General features: G+C 35.9%; 1 protein-coding gene across 1 annotated transcript in view; it reads left to right on the top strand.

The window, feature by feature from the left end:
* Positions 1-4,789, top strand: part of plekhf2 (pleckstrin homology domain containing, family F (with FYVE domain) member 2) — a 38,577-nt gene extending 33,788 nt beyond the window's left edge. Inside the window, exon 2 of the mRNA XM_073847215.1 lies at positions 834-4,789. Within this exon, the coding sequence (XP_073703316.1) occupies positions 845-1,582 (738 nt within the window). The 5' untranslated portion in view covers positions 834-844 and the 3' untranslated portion in view covers positions 1,583-4,789. The remainder of the gene's footprint in view (positions 1-833) is intronic.
* Positions 4,790-18,590: the final 13,801 nt, after the last annotated feature.

Below are 18,590 nucleotides of genomic sequence, written 5' to 3' on the forward strand. Positions count from 1 at the left end.
TTTTTTTTTGGAGGCATTTAATACAGAACATTAAAATTGAAAAATGCAAAATAGGAGCATTTTCACTAATGGCGTCTGACCTTTGGACCTCTCTGTATGTGTAAAACAAAAGCATATGCATTCATACACTACCAGTCAAAAGTTTTTGTAACAGATTGTAATTGTTTTTTGTTTTATTTTGTTTTTAAAGAAGTCTCTTCTCAACAAGCAACAAAAACAGTAACATTTTGAATAGTTTTTATTATTTAAAATAACTTTTCTATTTGAATATATTTTAAAATGTAATTTATTCCTGTGATTTCAAGAGCTGAATTTCTAGCATCATTATCGTTACATGATCCTTTAGAAATCATTCTAATATTCTGATTTGCTGCTCAAAAAACATTTATTTTTATTACTGTTGTTATTATTAATTTATAATTTCTATATTTTAGCTTTGATCGCAGGAGTAAATTACATAAAATATATATTCAAATAGAAATCTGTTGTTTTAATTGGTAAAAATATTTCAAAATGTTACTGTTTTTGCTGTACTTTGGATCAAATAAATGCAGGCTTGGTGAGCAGAAGAGACTTCTTTAAAAAAAAAACGTTGAAAATCATATTGTTCAAAAAAAAATTTGACTCGTAGTGTATAAGTAGCCATTGCTTCAAAACGGACTAGATTCAGAAAACTTTCTAAAGGCCACAAAGAATCGGTTAAGACTTCATAAACCAAAAGTGTTCCATGTGGTATTCTTTCTTCATGTGTGCTGATATTGTCTGAGCCGTGATACTCTGTTTCTGTTCCTGCTCTAATCGTAACCTCGTCTTTGTCTTCTTCTCTTTCCCAGGTGTCTGAAAGATGGTGGACCGCTTGGCGAACAGTGAGGCCAACTCTAAGCGAATCGGGGTCGTGGAAGCATGCTTTGGCACAGCAGGCCAACCGCTGGCCATCCCAGGTCGAGTGCTAATCGGAGAGGGCGTTCTCACAAAGCTGTGCCGCAAAAGACCCAAAGCCCGGCAGTTCTTCCTCTTCAACGACATACTAGTATATGGAAACATCGTCATCCAGAAGAAGAAGTACAACAAGCAGCACATCATCCCTCTTGAGAGCGTCACCATCGACACGGTAGAGGACGAGGGCGACCTGCGCAACGGCTGGCTCATTAAAACGCCCACCAAGTCTTTTGCCGTCTATGCCGCCACAGCAACAGAGAAGTCTGAGTGGATGAGCCACATCAGCAAATGCGTCACAGACCTACTGGAAAAAAGCGGGAAATCTCCCACCGGCGAGCACGCGGCTGTTTGGGTGCCCGACTCTGAAGCGACCATATGCATGCGGTGCCAAAAGATGAAATTCACTCCTGTGAATCGGCGCCACCACTGCCGGAAGTGTGGCTTTGTCGTGTGCGGCCCCTGTTCGGAGAAGAAGTACCTGCTTCCCAGTCAATCGTCCAAACCGGTGCGAGTGTGCGAGTTCTGTTACAAGCAGCTCTCAACAGGCGCCACCCTACCGTCCCGCTCAGACTCCTACAGCCGTTCAGAGTTTTCCAGCAACAACATCTCAGACGACGATGACGATGATGACAGCAGTGACTGAGGGTCCCTTTTAGGAATATTGACAATCTACAGGTCATATCCTGCAATTTTAGTCTAATTTTCATTCAGGTTTTGCAAATTCCTGTGGCAATAACACTTTCCCAAAACAATTAAAGGCCCCAGTGCATATGAACAAAAGGTTTGATGGGATTGTTCCTGCGTATTAATGAACACTACTTGTCGGCTCGCTCTACTTTCACATTAAAGTCACTCTCTAGTCCATTTCAACCTCTTTCATGTAAATGCATTTCTTGGCAATGGTGCTCTTTCATCTTCTTTTTGACTTTCCCCCACTCTTTTAGATTTTGTATTCTTTCTGAGCGATGCTGCTATCCGCTGGAGGAAGAGGTTGTTTGGTAATGTGATTGTGGGCTGTTCCTCCCTCAGGTGAAACCATGTAGTGCATTATAACTAGGTTTATAGGAGCTGTATTTAATGCTTTGAACATCTAACCACTAACAAACCGTGAAAGTGTGCGTTCAGGTGAAGGTCTTCGGTTTCTCACTTTGCTCAGTTTCTAGTAATTGCAAATGACAAATCAGATAGACGCTACTAAGCTTGTAAATGCGTGTATATAATGCTCTGTTGTAGGAAAATTCATCTGACGAGGTGGTCGCTACCGTAGTGCCTTCTTATTTATCCTCAGGATCCTTGAAATGAAAAACTATTTATGACTTGGGCTGATTTCTTTACTACACACCTGTTTTCATTTGATGGCATCTTTTCAGAGGCGTGCAGGTACCATTCATACGACTGTAGTTACAAATCTAGATCGCCAGTTTCAGTTGAGTACAGTTCAAATCATTATACAGTTGAGGTCAAAAGTTATATCCCCCTTTCTATTTAACAAAATAATAGGGATCTTACAAAATACATTTTACTGTTAATTTATTACTGACCTGAATATTTCACATAATTTTTTTTTATTTTAAATGACCCCGTTCAAAAGTTTACATACGCTTACAGTAATTCTTAATTCTGTGTTATTACCTGAATGATCCTGAATGGGTTTTTTTTTTTGGTCATAGTTGTTCATGAGTTACTTATTAGTCCTGAACACTTAAACTGCCTGCTGTCTTTTTAGAAAATCTTTCAGGTCCCACAAACCAGCATTTTTTGTGTATTTGAACCCTTTTCAACAATGACTGTATGATTTTGACATCCATCTTTTCACACTGAGGACAACTGAGGCACTCTTATGAAACTATTACAAAAAGGTCAAACACTCATTGATGAGAAAAAACTTTTTAAATTTAAAGATCAGGGTGAATTTTACTTATTTTGGCTTCTGGGAAACTATCTTATGTAGCCTTTGAAGAGCAGAACAAAATAAAAATAAAAATGATATTTAGACAAAATAAAAAAAATGTACACGTTCAAAAGCTTTCTCCCCTGGCTCTTAATGCATTGTTTTTCCTTCTGGAGCATCAGTGAGCATTTGAACCTTTCGTAATAGTTGCATATGAGTCCTTCAGTTGTCTACTGTGTGGAAAGATGGATCACAAAATCATAGTCGTTGTTGGAAAGGGTTCAAATACACAAAAATGCTGGAAAACCGAAAAAAATTCTGAAAAACTGCAGGCAGTTTAACTGTTCAGGATAAACAAGGGACTCATCACAAACTATCACTAAACAAAAAACAAAAAAACACAGCTGTGGATCATTCAGGTATCAACACAGTATTGAGAATCAAGGGGATGTAAACTTCTTAACAGGGTCATTTTTATAAATTCAACTATTATTTTTTTTAGGTCAGTACTAAATAATTAAATAACATGCATTTAGCAGATTCTGGCAGGGGGTGTAAACTTTTGACCTTAACTGTATTATCTCAGTCCAAATAGCTTTTGGACAATCCCATGATCCCATCTGCAGTCCACATGCCATAAACTATGCTGGCATCTCTTTCCAGCCCTGATTTCAACTCTATAGAAATGTACACGTTAGCATGCAGCCCACAGGAATCGCATGTCACTAAGGCGAAGGACACGCTCTCCGTTTCGCCCGTCCTGTCTCATTGGGGTCTTTGTGTTAGAGAAGTCACATGTCAGGCTGTGACAAGTCAATCCAACACGTTTGAACGGGAATCGAAAGCATTATGAGGAAGCGACTGTTACACAGCCACCTTTTGTGTTTTTTGTTTTTTATGGCTGTTTGACACAAGAAAAACTGCACTAACAGCTTTCCAAAGTGGTGTGTTGTTTAATAAAGGACTCTGTTGGACACTCTAGAGAGATACAGTAGTATATTTCATCAACGATCTGCCAGGTTTACAGTGGTTTTTATTTCTACACAAGTTGAGCTGGTGGGAGAATCAGCTGCTTGAGAACTGTCTCAGTACTGAATACTTGATCACCTGTGAAGATGGCATATTTTGTTTGTGTCAGAATAACACAACTGACATTGATAAGGGATATTTAATAACCTAATTCCGGCTAATAAGTCTGCTCCGACCGTCTAGTTCATATGCAATGACAGATACACTTAAGTGAAAAGTATTTTTATGCTTTTACACATTTATGTGAGACTTATTTGAGATTTAGAAATAGGTTTACATTGATTGACTCAAGGTAATTATCTAATCTTGCTTTTGGAACATAACATTAGATTCCAGGATAGTTATATATATATGGCTTAATATTTGGTTTAATGAATTGTTTTAATCGTTCAAAATTTAACCTGAGATGATTTGTTTTAATTAAGCATGTTGTAAACATTTGTACATTTTTTTTTAAATATGTATTTACTCTTAGTTTGGCTTGCTGCTTTTTGTTTTTTCTTCTTAGCGTTTCCGTGTGGTTCATGTGTGCGTTTCCTGAACACCTCTGGATCAGCTACCAGCACTTTACTCTCTCTGCAAACCACAAGAGAGGGGCAGGGCCTGATTGGGGAGGGGCTTGGGTAGGATGTGGGCGGGGACAACATGTCTTTACAGATCTGGCCTGCATATACAAGAGAATAGATCTGAGTGGAGAATAAACAGGAATGGCATTTACTTTCCCTTTGTTTTCTTTTGTGATTTCTTGAACATGTAATTTATGAATCCCTTGTTCTTGGATGGATTTGATTGGATGGGGTTTTCTGCTTCCTGTACATTTGCTATTTTTAATTCTCATTTAAAACTCTGAAAGGGCTGAAAACTGAATGTAATCCATCATATCATCATTATTAGATACTAATTTTGAGAAAAATATATGCATTGCTTAAACTCTTGTGTCTTGTCTTCTGTGATGCTTGCCAAATATACAGTTGAGGTCAAAAGTTTACATACACCTTGCAGAATCGGCAAAATGTTAATTATTTTACTAAAAGGAAAAGGGATTATGCAAGATGCATGTTATTACTGACCTGAATAAGATATTTCACACAAAATCTATTTACATATAGTCCACAAGAGAAAATAATAATTGAATTTATAAAAATGACCCCATTCAAAATTTTACATACACTTGATTCTTATGTTGTTACCTGAATGATCCACAGCTGTTTATTTATTTTTTATTTTTTATTTTATTTTTTTTGGTGATGTTCATGAGTTCCAGAAGGAAAAACAATGCATTAAGAGGGGGGTGAAAACTTTTTGAATTTGAAGATCAGGATAAATTGAACTTATTTTAACTTCTGGTAAAGTATCTTCTGTAGCTTCTAAAGGGCAGTACTAAATGGAAAAAAAGGATTTTTAGCCAATATTATTAATTCTGTTCAAAAGTTTACACCCCTGGCTCTTAATGCATCTTCTTTCCTTCTGAAGCATCAGTGAGTGTTTGAACCTTCTGTAATAGTTGCATATGAGTCCCTCAACTGTCTTCAATGTGAAAAGATGGATCTCAAAATCATACAGTCATTGTTGGATAGGGTTCAAATACACAAAAATGCTGAAAAACCAAAGAATTTGTGGGACCTGAAGGATTTTTCTGAAGAACAGCAGGCTGTTTAACTGTCAACAGGGTGAACAAGGGATTCATGAACAACTATTACAAAAAAAAAAAAAAAAAAATCAAAATAGAGCTGTGGATCATTCGGGTAACAACACAATATTAAGAATCAAGTGTATGTAAACGTTTGAACAGGGTCATTTTTAAAAGTTCAACTATTATTTTGTCTTGTGGACTATATGTAAATGTATTTTATGTGAAATATCTTATTCAGGTCAGTACAAAATTAAAAAAAAAAAACATGCCTTTTGTATGATCCCTCTTATTTTGGTAAATAATTACATTAAGGAAACTCTGCAAGGTGTATGTAAACTTTTGACCTCAAATGTAAGTACCAACGACTCTGTATAAATGTCACTAGAAGTAGGACTTCTGGGATTAAAACCAAACTGAACGCTTACACACACCAGGCTAGCCTTTCATTAATCTGTCTATTGCAGTTTAGTCTATTTGTGTCAGCCTTCATAGTATGGTAAGGTGATTGCTGTTACTTGCTTTGTCACTGGGCTTAATGTGCCATTTATGTTTTTAATTTGATATGATTTCTTAGTTCATGTTTGATCAGCATTTGCTCTAAAACCTTTGACCTTTCATGGTCACATGGTCTCTTTATTTAAAATAATCAGCTTTAAGTAGTCTAGACCATTACGGTGTAAATGGCGCTCTCTTGGAACAAACCACTAAAACCTGAAATACAAAAATCACACATTTCTATGACACTGATGGACAAGCATGGAAATAAATGGGTTGTTTAATCCACTCATTTGTGCCGTGGCTGTCCATAATATTCAGTCATTTGCCACTCAGTTCCTTCATCGAATTGACAGTCTAGATTTTTAATGAGTGTTAGAGAGGTGTGGCGCGCTTAATCCCTGAACCGTTGGCAGATTTGTGGGAAATTTTAAATTACCCTGACCACCAGACCGTGAAGAACATTTGGGTGTGTCTATATTCATAAAAGGTTTCAGTGCGGATCATTGTACGGTATAATAACCTGTTGGGACTGTTCGTTTGTCAGAGGGCCCTTGGCTGCAGATGTTAAACCCGTCTGCTCTGCACATGGGGATTATTCTGCTGATGTAAGCGATTAAACATCACGTGCATGTTGCGACACAAGAAAAATCTCCATGATGCAATTATCAGTCTGGGTACATCTAAGGTTAAACCAAGTTTAGGCAGGACATTTTTACATGCTAATATGACCTTTAAACTTTTGGGAAATAAAATCAATAGGTTAGCATAGTCCTGCACACATTTTAGCTGATCATATCCAGAGCAATCTTTGGTCCTCTATGATAATACACAAGTAAAATTGAATATATAAGACTCCAGAAACAAGATTGTTGAACATATTTTAATCATCATTAAGATTATTAAGCACTCTAGGTGGTTATCATGACTAGCTTGGAAATAGGAATGCTATTATCTACTCTGCAGTCACATTGTCTTCTCTCATAAATAATTTGTCCTTTGCCTTTCAGTCATGGCGATTAAAATGTTCAACTTTAGGCTCAGAGAAAGTGCCATTTTGAAGAATTAAAGCAAACAAAAGGAATGACAAGTGCTCAGTTTTTGTGAACAGAAGATGCTGATGTGTTTAAAGTAAAGTTCATTTAATTCACTCTTTGAACTGTATTCTCCACATTGAGAGTAGCTGAAAGGAATAGTTCACCGCATAATGAAATTTCTCTCTGTTTACTCACTATTACAAACATGTGGAACACATTTTCAATGTAATGGAAGAATAGTAACCATCAAATCATCATCTTTGGCATTCCACAGAAGAAAGTAAGATATATAGGTTTGGAATGATTAATTATGGTATGTAAACGATGACGGAATTCTTTAAACGAATAGTTTGCAATAAAACTAAAATGTATGATTGTCTTCCATGTCTTTCTTTCCTAACCTGTATGACATTCTTCCATCAAGCACAAAAGATGTTTTGAGGTCATTGATCACATTTTAAATAATGTTTCAAAGTACTAGAGAAGTCGTTTCTTCTACACATGGGAAAATAGTTCAGGTAACTATATTTATATGGTAGATATTTACGAAATTGAATAAGTTCTTTGAAAGCCCAACAGCTTTTAAAACCCAGTTGTTTTTTGTGCATTCAGAATTGTCTTGTGAATACAAATTTTACCAGGTCTGACGTCAGTGACAAGTTGGTGATATAGAGGGTTTGCACTTAAGTCACGATTTGGTCAGTAACTCAGATGCACGGCCATATTGGTGATACTCGGATGTAATGTAAACAATCGCATTGGATTGCATGGTTAATAAATTACTGAATGTGTTGTTCTGGTCATTTATACCATCTAAACCATGGAAAAACTGCTTGGAAGGTGCTAAATCATGTAGAGAAGGACTTAGTAAGCAGGAAAGAGTGTAATATTCTGACAAACTAAAGTTCCCTGTTGAAAAAAACCAGAATATGCTGGTTTATGCTGATTCTTTGCTGGTTTATGCTGGTCCTTGACCAGCAACATGACCAGCTAAGGACTGGCATAAATCAGCTAAAACCAGCATCCCAGCATCAAACCCTACCTAACCAGTATATGCTGTTTTTTTTCAACAGGGTTAATAGGTGCTAATGGTAAGTACAAGCTATCTTAATTAAGATTAGCCTAATATTTCAACTACCTGACCGGAAATAAGAACAACCACAAATGTTGTCAAGATTCTTGCCCTAAAAATCCTGGTTCAGTTTGGCCAACCACAAATGCCTTTTGTTCCTCAGACAGTTTTTGAAATCTTCTTTTTGATTTGTTATACAGTGGTGTGAAAAAGTGTTGGCCCCCTTAATGATTTTTTATTTTTTTGCATATTTGTCACACTTTAACGTTTCAGATCATCAAACAGATTTAAGTATTAATCGAAGATAACACAAGTAAACACAACATGCAGTTTTTAAATGAAGGGGTTTTTTATAAAGGGAAAAAATCTAAACCCACATGGCCCTGTGTAAAAAAGTGTTTCCCGTTTATCACACCTGAGTTCAGTTTCTAGCCACACCCAGGCCTGATTACTGCCACACCTGTTCGCAAGAAATCACTTAAATAGGACCTGCCTGACAAAGTGAAGTAGACCAAAAAGCTACACATCATGTTGAGATCCAAAGAAATTCAGGAACAATTGAGAAAGAAAGTTATTGAGACCTATTCTAATTGAGATTTATCTGGAAAAGGTTATAAAGGCTTTTCTAAAGCATTTCCAGCGAACCAAAGTGAGAGCCATTATTCACAATTGGTGAAAATATGGAACAGTGGTGAACCTTCCCAGGAGTGGCCGGCCGACCAAAATTACCCCAAGAGCGCAGCAACAACTCATCCAAGAGGTCACAAAAGACCCCGCAACAACATCTAAAGCACTCCAGGCCTCTCTTGCCTAAGTTAAGGTCAGTGTTCATGACTCCACCATAAGAAAGAGACCTGGCAAAAATGGCCTGCATTGCAGAGTTTCAAGATGAAAACTGCTGCTTAGCAAAAAGAACATAAAGGCTCATCTCAGTTTTGCCAGAACACATCTTGATGATCCCCAAGAATTGGGGAAAATACTCTGGACTGACGAGACCAAAGTTGAACGTTTTGGAAGGTGTGTCCCATTACATCTGGTGTAAAAGTGACGCAGCATTTCAGAAAAAGAACATCATATCAACAGTAAAATATGGTGGCGGTAGTGTGATGGTCTGGGGCTGTTTTGCTGCTTCTGGACCTGGAAGACTTGCTGTGATAAATGGAACCATGAATTCTGCTGTCTACCAAAAAGTCCTGAAGGCCATCTGTTTGTGATTTCAAGCTGAAGCGAACTTGGGTTCTGCAGCAGGACAATGATCCAAAACACACCAGCAAATCCACCTCTGAAAATAAGCAGTTCTTGCAAACGCTTGATTGCAGTTGTTGCTGCTAAGGGTGGCCCAACCAGTTATTAATTTTAGGGGGTAAACAATTTCATATAGGGCCATGTGGGTTTGAATTTTGGTTTCACTTCATAATAAAAAAACTTCGTTCAAAAACTGCATGTTGTGTTTACTTGTTATCTTTAATATTTAATTTTGTTTGATGATCTGAAACATTTCAGTGTGACAAACATGCAAACAACAACAAAAAAACAGGAAGGGGGGCAACACTTTTTCACACCACTGTAACTTTTTGTAATCTATAATACTTTAAATGTTTTTTCCAGGTCTGACCAGTTAGAACAGCCCAAAACATGACAATAATGGATCATTTTCAGCTGCAATTCAGTGGCATTGTTTACTTTCAGTGCAAATATGGCCAATTAATGTAGCATCGTAAAATCAAACAATATTTAATTATGCTTTGAAGCTAAGATGTGGCCTCAGAAGTCGTATGGACCATTTTTATGGGACTTTTTGTTTTATGGGGGCTTGAAGGCACTTGGTTATAATATAGCCTACTATTATAATTAACATGCACATTTTTTACGTTTTTGTTCCATGGAAGAATGAGATGGCGCACAGATTTGAATTAACATAAGGATAAGTGAACGATGACAGAATTGGTGAGCTATCTCTTTAAGGACTGAATGCCTGGAGGAAAAATTGTGTGTGTGCAATTCAAGCAGCTTACAAATTGTTAGTTATTGCAAACAACTGAGGCAGTGTATAATGTCATTCCAAGTCGAAGTTCGAATTTAAATTGAATTAAATCCTTGAGCTGAAAAATCCAAATTGAAATTTTTTTATACGCCTGCATAAGTTATCGAGCATCAGTTATTAAGTTTGACAGAATGCGCTTCCGGTATCAGATGAATTTCAATGAGTTTGAGCTCATGCGTTCCAGGCAGGTTTTTAAACTCGTAATTCACTTCAAATCACGACTCACGACTTTGTAGCGTTCCAGGCAAGTCACCCCAAACTGCCTGAGCGCATTTATTATTATTACATTATTATTAATTTGTTTGCAACATTATATTGTCCCAAAGTCTATTTTTTCACTGTGTACCACTTGCACAAACACCGCGCCCGCAGGTGCTGCCATAGTGGTTTTGCGAGCTATGTCACGTCAGAACTCGGAACTGGGAGTACATCGATCTAGTACGAGTTCACGAGCGGGAATTCACGGGTTTGACTGCCGTTCGGATGCACTTTCACGGGTAGAAGGTTGGAAAAGTAACGGGTTGCCTGGAACGCGGCATCAGTCTGCGTGTAGTTGTGGGTGGGAGGATAGAAACTCATACAGAATGTCAGATTGGCTGACAGTTTTACAGTTGATTCATAATGACAGCTAAAGTGCGCCCCCTGCTGGCACTAGACAGCGGTGTACTTTTTCTTTGAAGCAACATTTGACTTTGTCCAGATTTTTTAGCTCTATTTTGGCCAAAGAACAACTTACCTAAACTGACAGAGACTGTGTAAAGTGAGAAACCACACTTAAACTGACCTGAAATTGATTATACCACGATAGTAGACTAGTGAGAAAAATCTACTTCAATAATGGTGTGGCAGTCAACAACTGTACAGAATATATCATCATAGAAAAATGGTAAGATGTCTATAGACTCTGTACTCATAATTTTTGATTGTACAAAAGTTTTTGGGTTCCCCAAAAAACTTTTAAGTGAAATTCTTGGAGTTAAAAACATTTTAATAATCTTTTTTTTTCACATTAAAGACCCTTCTGTGCAATGAAAAGTTTCCATGGATATTAAAGATTCTTACTTCAATGCTAAAAATAACTGTTATTTTTATTTTTTAAGTGTGTTGCTGTGATGCAGATGTTAGGCTCACTTACTGTTATAACAGAAAACTGCGTTTTTTTTTTAGTTTACCTACTTCTGTATTTTATTTCTCATTGAATGTGTTACTTACTCGTAGGTGTATTTTAAGGCAACATTCCTTATCGGCGGAGTGGAGCCCGTGGCTTTAAACTATAATGATCAGAAGGAAAGCACCCACACACTGCAGAATACAGGCTTTCATCTTTGTGTTCTCGTTTAAAAATGCTGGACGTGCTCTTGCCCTTTGTGTCTGATAGCATAATGCATGAGAGTAGGAGGAAGGTCTTTCTTCCGTTCCTTAACACCCATCATTACAGTGCAATAGTCTGCATTGTGACCGCACAATTTAGAACCGGCTGGGCTTTCTGATATTACTTTGCTTTGTGTAACACGACCCCCTACAGCACTCCACAAGAGGCGTCATTTTTGAATTTTGATTGTCCTTCTATAGTGTTTTTAGCCCTTTTAGGAGCATGACAGCCCTGTGAACCATCATTATATAGCAAAAGCTGTGTAACGATTGCTCAAAAATGTCTACTTTTGTGTTCCACAGAAAATATAGCAGCATATAGCCTTGGAAGGAAAGTTTTCATTTTTAGCTGAGCTGGGTTTTTTTTAACCATACACTCCTTAGTCAAGGACACCAGTTTGTAAAGGAAATAATTGAATGTAATTTCATTTTTCTAACAGATAATATTAATTGGAAGTGAAAATGTAAAATATTTCTCTGCTCTAGAAAATATAAGGCCATTTTCTAAAGAAAAATAAGTGCTTGACTTGACAAAACTCAACATATACAAGACCTTTTTTCACGTAAGCACGGGCACAGGCTTTTGTAAATTTTATGGGTTTGGCTTCCGCCGAGCTATAGAGGGTTACATCACGGTTTGGTCAGTTACAGCATGCATGCATCATCTTTGGAAAACCAAGATGTAATGCACAGCAACGGCAAAAACAGCTTTTAGCACTGTGTATCTATCTACTATCAAAGATGCTGAAGTACACTGCAAATAATACTCAATATAGCAATAAGAAAATGGACAGCACAGTGTTGTCATTGCATGGTTAATGTACTACTGAATAAGCTGTTAATTTATGCTGCTAAATCATATAGAGAAGGGCTTAGTAAACAGGAAAAGGCGCAATATTTTGACAAACTAAAGTTAATAGGTGGCAAAGATACATACAAGCAGTATTAAATTAATTAAGATATATTCGCCTAATATTTCACTTACCTTAAATGATAAGAACAAACACAAATGTTGTTAAGAAATGTTGTTGCCTTGGTTCAGTTTGGCCAACCACAAACACCTTTCTTTCCTCAGACAGTTTTTTTTTTTTTTTTTTTTTTTTGGCATGTTTTGCAGTTATTTTTCTGGTTGTTTTGGCTAATGAACCAGCTTATCTCAGCACAGTGTTGTGCCAAAAAAAAAATAAAAAATCACATTACATTCTAAAATTGTATGATTACAATCTTAATACAAAAATAATGCTTTTAAAACTGAAGTTAAACTCACTAAACTAAAATTGAAAATAAATAAAAACAAAAGCACAGACTATTTTATACTTTACAGTTACTGCTATCATAAAAATACACTTACTTGTAGGTTTAAAATTGTACATATGGCACATTTATTTGTTGTCCATCTACAAATATTTTAACAAATGTTTTAGTCAGAATTGCGCACAGTATGTTTGGCGCGCATGCGCGCGACAGCGATCGCTCACTGACGTCTGTTAAGTTTAGCCAAAGAAGCGGAGACTCGCGTATAGAAGGCTCATCCACTCCCGACAACAAAATGGAAGTATTTCCATGACTTTATAACATTTACAGATAGAGAATATGCCTGTGACATGTAAGTTTATTGAGGGAAATCACCACATCTCTAACACATTAAACTGCGCAAGTAGGTGTTAGCAGCACACGCTGCCTTTTTGTCATAGCATCTGTCATAACTATAACCTTATGTTTTAACTATATTTTACTAGTTATTTTAAAACATTAAATATAAACCATGTCTCTGTTTAGGACACACTTACACACTTTTCCGCAGTAGCTCACTCCATGTCCTCTGCTATTTTTCAAATATGCTCGTCTCATATTAAATCACAATGTAGAGGGTTTGAACTTGGGTCACAATTTGGTCAGATATCCGGATGCACGGCCATATTGGCGATAATCATATGTAAACAGCATGGATTGCACTACTGAATACGTTGTTCTGCTAATTTATGCTGTCTAAACCACAGGAAAAAACATGTGGAAGCTGCTAAATCATATAGAGAAGGACTTAGTAAGCAGGAAAGGGTGCAATATTTTGACAAACTAAAGTTAATAGGTGGTGAAGATATACAAGCAGTCTTAATTAAGATATTAGCTTACTATTTCACCTACCTGAATGGAAATGATAAGAACAAACACAAATGTTGGTTCGGTTTGGTCAACCACAAACTAGCTGCACAATTAATCGTTAAATTAATCTCGATTCGATCCCCCACACGATCTTAATCCAGCATTTATACCATTCAGCCAATTACATTTTATTTATATTTTACAAAACTTTGGCTAGCCTAATTACTGCACAGACTGCTGTGAGCCGATGCAGTGACAGGTTCGCTGTTCTCTCCAACATTACATAACCATTTAAACTTCATCTTTACTTTATTACATTTAATAAAGTTTTGAGATATTAGCCGTCAATCGCTCCCTGTCTCTGACAGTGCGCTCCGCTGAACTAGGAACCAGACGGTTTTTTTCTCTCAAAAAAACTCTGTTCAGGATCTGCACAAACTGCATTGCAATTACTGGTGTGTGATATGACGATTTTTGATGTTGGACAATTAAAATGTCTTTACAATCTGCTTTGGAATAAATATATTATATTTAGTGCTACAGCGCACATTCTGTCAGATGCAATTCATGGCGCCTCTGTCTCAATGTACTGTACAATGGCATTCATTCACATCAGATGATAACTGATGGGCGTAATTTCCACTTTGGACACGCTTTTCAAAATCCTGTTTGTGTATTCCCACTTTCAAATGGTTTTGTTAAAGTAATCTCTTGTATTGTATAATGCACGCTCAGCGCCGCCAAGAGTTTTGCGCGATAGTTAAAACGAAACCAAAAGTAAAACACGCACGCGCATTCAAAAGGAATTTGAATACCCCGCGTTTAAAGAGCGACTCCCCAATGCACGCAAATTAGGCTACATAAAATATCTAGGCTGTTATTAGTATGTGGGCTATAATAACACTGTATCATGCTTGAAAAATTCGGTCTCTATTTGCACTTTGAATGTTAAAGAGTAGTACTTTGATCGTGCCAGATTTATGCAGCAGAGCAATGGAACCATATATGAGCATGACGATCCATTAACCCCTTAACTGTTACTCCCATTTTTGAACAGAGACGTGAAAATGTAGAATTAAAACTTAAATCTTTATAATTCATGGACAAACACATTTTGTAATATGATTTTGATGTACATTTTCCATGTTAATGCAATGTCTGATTTTAATATGGCTTTCAAAGGATGAATTTTGAAATTTTAAGTTTTCATCTGATATATAATTACTTATGATTTCTAAAGTGTAATAGGGAAAAAGGCAAGGAAGTCTGTTTGTGAAAAAGGTCAGAACTCCTGTTATGAAGTAGATTTTTGAGGTGTACTCTTGTCATAAATTATTTTTCCTACATAATTTGTAACACAAAAAATGTCAAATATCTATTTAGGAGCCTTAAACCGATATAGAGTGATTAGATTTGGATTTATTTGTAAAATGGTGAAGTAAACTTGGGCATCCCACAAAGTGGACGGTGACAACTATAAAATATTGATAGGTGTTTCTAGCAAAGAATCTTTAAATCGCTTTACTCTGACATAATAGCTTTCTGTCTTTATTTTTTAATGTTTAATGGTGATTTTTTTTCTTTACACTATTACATTATTTTAAATGACATTTCCTTAAATTTAAAGCAAAGTTTATTTTACGGCTATTTTACTGCTGTTTGATAACCTGATGTTCAGGGGTAAATCTTTAAAATAAAAAAGTTCTCCAGAATCATGAGAGAATCATGATCTTCATTCTAAGCAAAAAAAAATTGTGATTCTCATTTTATTCAGAATCGTGCAGCTCTGTCACAAACCCCTTTTGTTCCTCAGGCATTTTTTTGCACTCTTCTACTTGATTTGTTATAACTTTTGGCAGTCTATGGTACTGTAGACCGACCAATTTGTACAGCTTAAAACATGACAACAATTGACCATTTTCAGCAGCAATAATCAGCTAAATTTACGAGTTTTGTTCAGTTCAGTGGCATTGTTTACATTCAGTGCCGCCAATGTAATGTGTCGTAAAATCAGTCTATGTTGATATAAACAGTGCTGCCTTACAGAAAGTATATTGATATATTAAACTCGAGCCACCTATATATTTTGTAATACAATGTACATATTCAATGCAGTATATAAAAACAACATAATATAGTAACATAAACTTGTTACTATACCCTATTCTCTCATTCACAACTACCAAAGTAATCACTTAAGTTATTCCATTTTTTGAAAGAACAAACATAATTTTAAAGTAATTAACTTTCATGTAAAGCAGAAACCAATGAAACCTGTGGATAATGGTGTGGAAATTGCTTTTCCTCAAGAAAATGTGATTGACTGTGTCACAACGTGGCAGTGCCCTGCTGTGTGGCTTTTTATAGAGATGAAGTCTGAAAAAAATGAATCAACAGGAAAAAGCTCCACAGCTGTGGCTTGATGAATACCATCTTATCAAAGGCAACACGTCTTTCATAAGAGAAATAGTGTTTACAGAACCCTAAAGGATTGAAGGTGTGAGAATTGTTGCATTTCCGTCATTCTCATGCATTACAAATCCTACTTTCGCTTACATTACCTTTCCAATCTAAACCTCTGCACTTTGAATCATTGAATTAATAAAGATTCATTGTTCTACCAATGCGGGCCTTGAATTTAAAGATTTAAAATCCGAAATCTAAACGTTACTTATCATGTCATTTTGACAGGTTGCACTGTTCAAACTGGCACAATGCATGGTAATTTATTTGGTGAAGACAATGTGTGCTTTAGACTGGGTTAAATGGAGAATCCCTCCCAAGAGGCCAAATCAAAATGACAGCGTGAGATGTTGACAAAAGGTTCTCGCAGCACTTGTCAGTTCACCAAATCGATGTTAACATTAAGGCTTAATAGCTGGGAGATTAGACTTGTACGGTAATTAGTAGGTCAGGAATGTGCTGTATGTGACAGGCGGAAGAGGAGTGCGTGACTGGTATAATTGTGCATGTTTCTGGAAGAGTGCAAAGGATGTACTTCATATCAGCTCGAGCGATGTCAGGTGGTGGGTGGAACGATCTCGCTCTCTGTCTAAAAGCTGTGAGATAACACCTAATTAGTGGTTACAACATTAACACATAGCCTCTATAGACTACACAGAGCAGCTCGCGATATTCATGTTTACATACACTTACACAAACAGCTCAGTTGGTATCTTCAAGAAAAAATTATTTCTGTTTTAAGTTTAAGTTTTTTCTTTAGAAAGAAACTTTTGTGTTTTTGGAAGGCCAATTTCGATGAATTTTAATTGATCATCATTGTTGCCACCTGTATTACTATGATGATGATTAGGTGTTACACGTATAAACAGGTATGAACTGCAAAATGTTATGGAACTGGTGAATTGGTGAAAAGCCAAGCAAAGTTTTTGTTCATAAACAACTGGCTTAAAGCATTAGGTATGCATATTATGATATATAAACATATATACACATTATTTATTTGTATTTTTTGAAGGAGAATTTTTGTCAAGAGATTTTTTTTTTCATTTGATTAGAGAGTTGTATTTTTGAAACCTTATCAATCTGAGAACTTTTTTTTTTTAATTCATGACTTAAGTTTTAAGGATACAGTTTAGTTTTTATAAAAGGAGTTTTGTGGATATTTTCACAATAGGAGACTGGAAAAAAATACAAGGTTTGTTTATTCATTCATGGTGTGACCATATTACGACAACATTAAAGTCGTAATGTTTCGAGAATACAGTCAAAATATTATGAGAATAAAGTCAAAATATTTCGAGACTAAAGTAAAAATTATGAGAATAAAGTCAAAGGGTTTCGAGAACAAAGTTGAAATGTTTTGAGAATAAAGTCCAAATATTTTGAGAATAAAGTCAAAATTACGAGTATTAATTCACAGCAATTACAAGAATAAATGTATAATATTTTGAGATTATATTCTAGCCTTTTTTGCATGTAAATGGCCTGGATTGGGAGCACCGGAAGATATTCCAGAGTCTTAGCTTTCAATTTTGTTTTTTTAAATATTTTGACTTTATTCTCGAAATTGCAACTTTATTCTCGAAACATTTTGTCTTCATTCTCGTAATTTCGACGTAATTTCCAAAATATTTTGGATTTATTCTCGTAATTTAAACTTTATTCTCTTAATATTTAGAATTTTTTTCTCAAATTTTTTAAAATAATTTTGTCATTTTTTTTATTTTTTTTAATGTGACACTAAAATGCTGTTGTATGTTTTGGATATTATTCCATTAAAAAAAAAAAAAAAAAACATGATAAAAAAAAAACATATTCCTGGTCACAAAAAAAATCTGTATTGGAAAACTGGTAATAGAACATATAAATATAAAATATCTGGTAAAAATCTCTTGTAATATCTTAATAAACAAGCCATATCTAAAGGGATTCATCTCTGTGTATCCTGGATCCTACATGTCTATTCATTCTGAAGTAAGATTTTTCTCCCCGCCCTCATTGAAATGTTTTCAAAATCCATGCTAGTAAAACCTCAAAGCAGTAACAAACTTCACACTCCTAGCTCTTTTTTATATCTGAAAGCTGTGTGAAAACACCCATAAAATGCAACTCTGTCATTAGAAATTTAATTTACAACTGCGCATTTACCTTTCCACATACTCTTGTGCAGCAACCCAACGATAAAGTACACATCTCTCACGTGCAAAAGCTTTCAAGAGATGCTGAAATGCAGCTAACAGCCTGGCCATTTGAAAAAAAAAATTTGTCCTTCAAAATCTATATCCCCCGTCTGTGGTCTAATGTACTGTTAGTTTGAAGCCTTGGTTGATAAACAGACACATTTCGAGTTTTTCATCCGGCTTCTTTACTTCGTTTCGACTCCTGGTCTCTTTAAACCTCAAGTCTCAAGTTAATATACTAAAAGTCACCTGACCACTGCATTTGCTAGTGAATTATTTTCACTCATATTCTGCTGCACTTTGCTGACAGTGATGTTCTGCTTTATTTGTTCA

Source organism: Garra rufa, chromosome 9, assembly GCF_049309525.1.
Source record: "Garra rufa chromosome 9, GarRuf1.0, whole genome shotgun sequence".
NCBI lineage: Eukaryota > Metazoa > Chordata > Actinopteri > Cypriniformes > Cyprinidae > Garra > Garra rufa.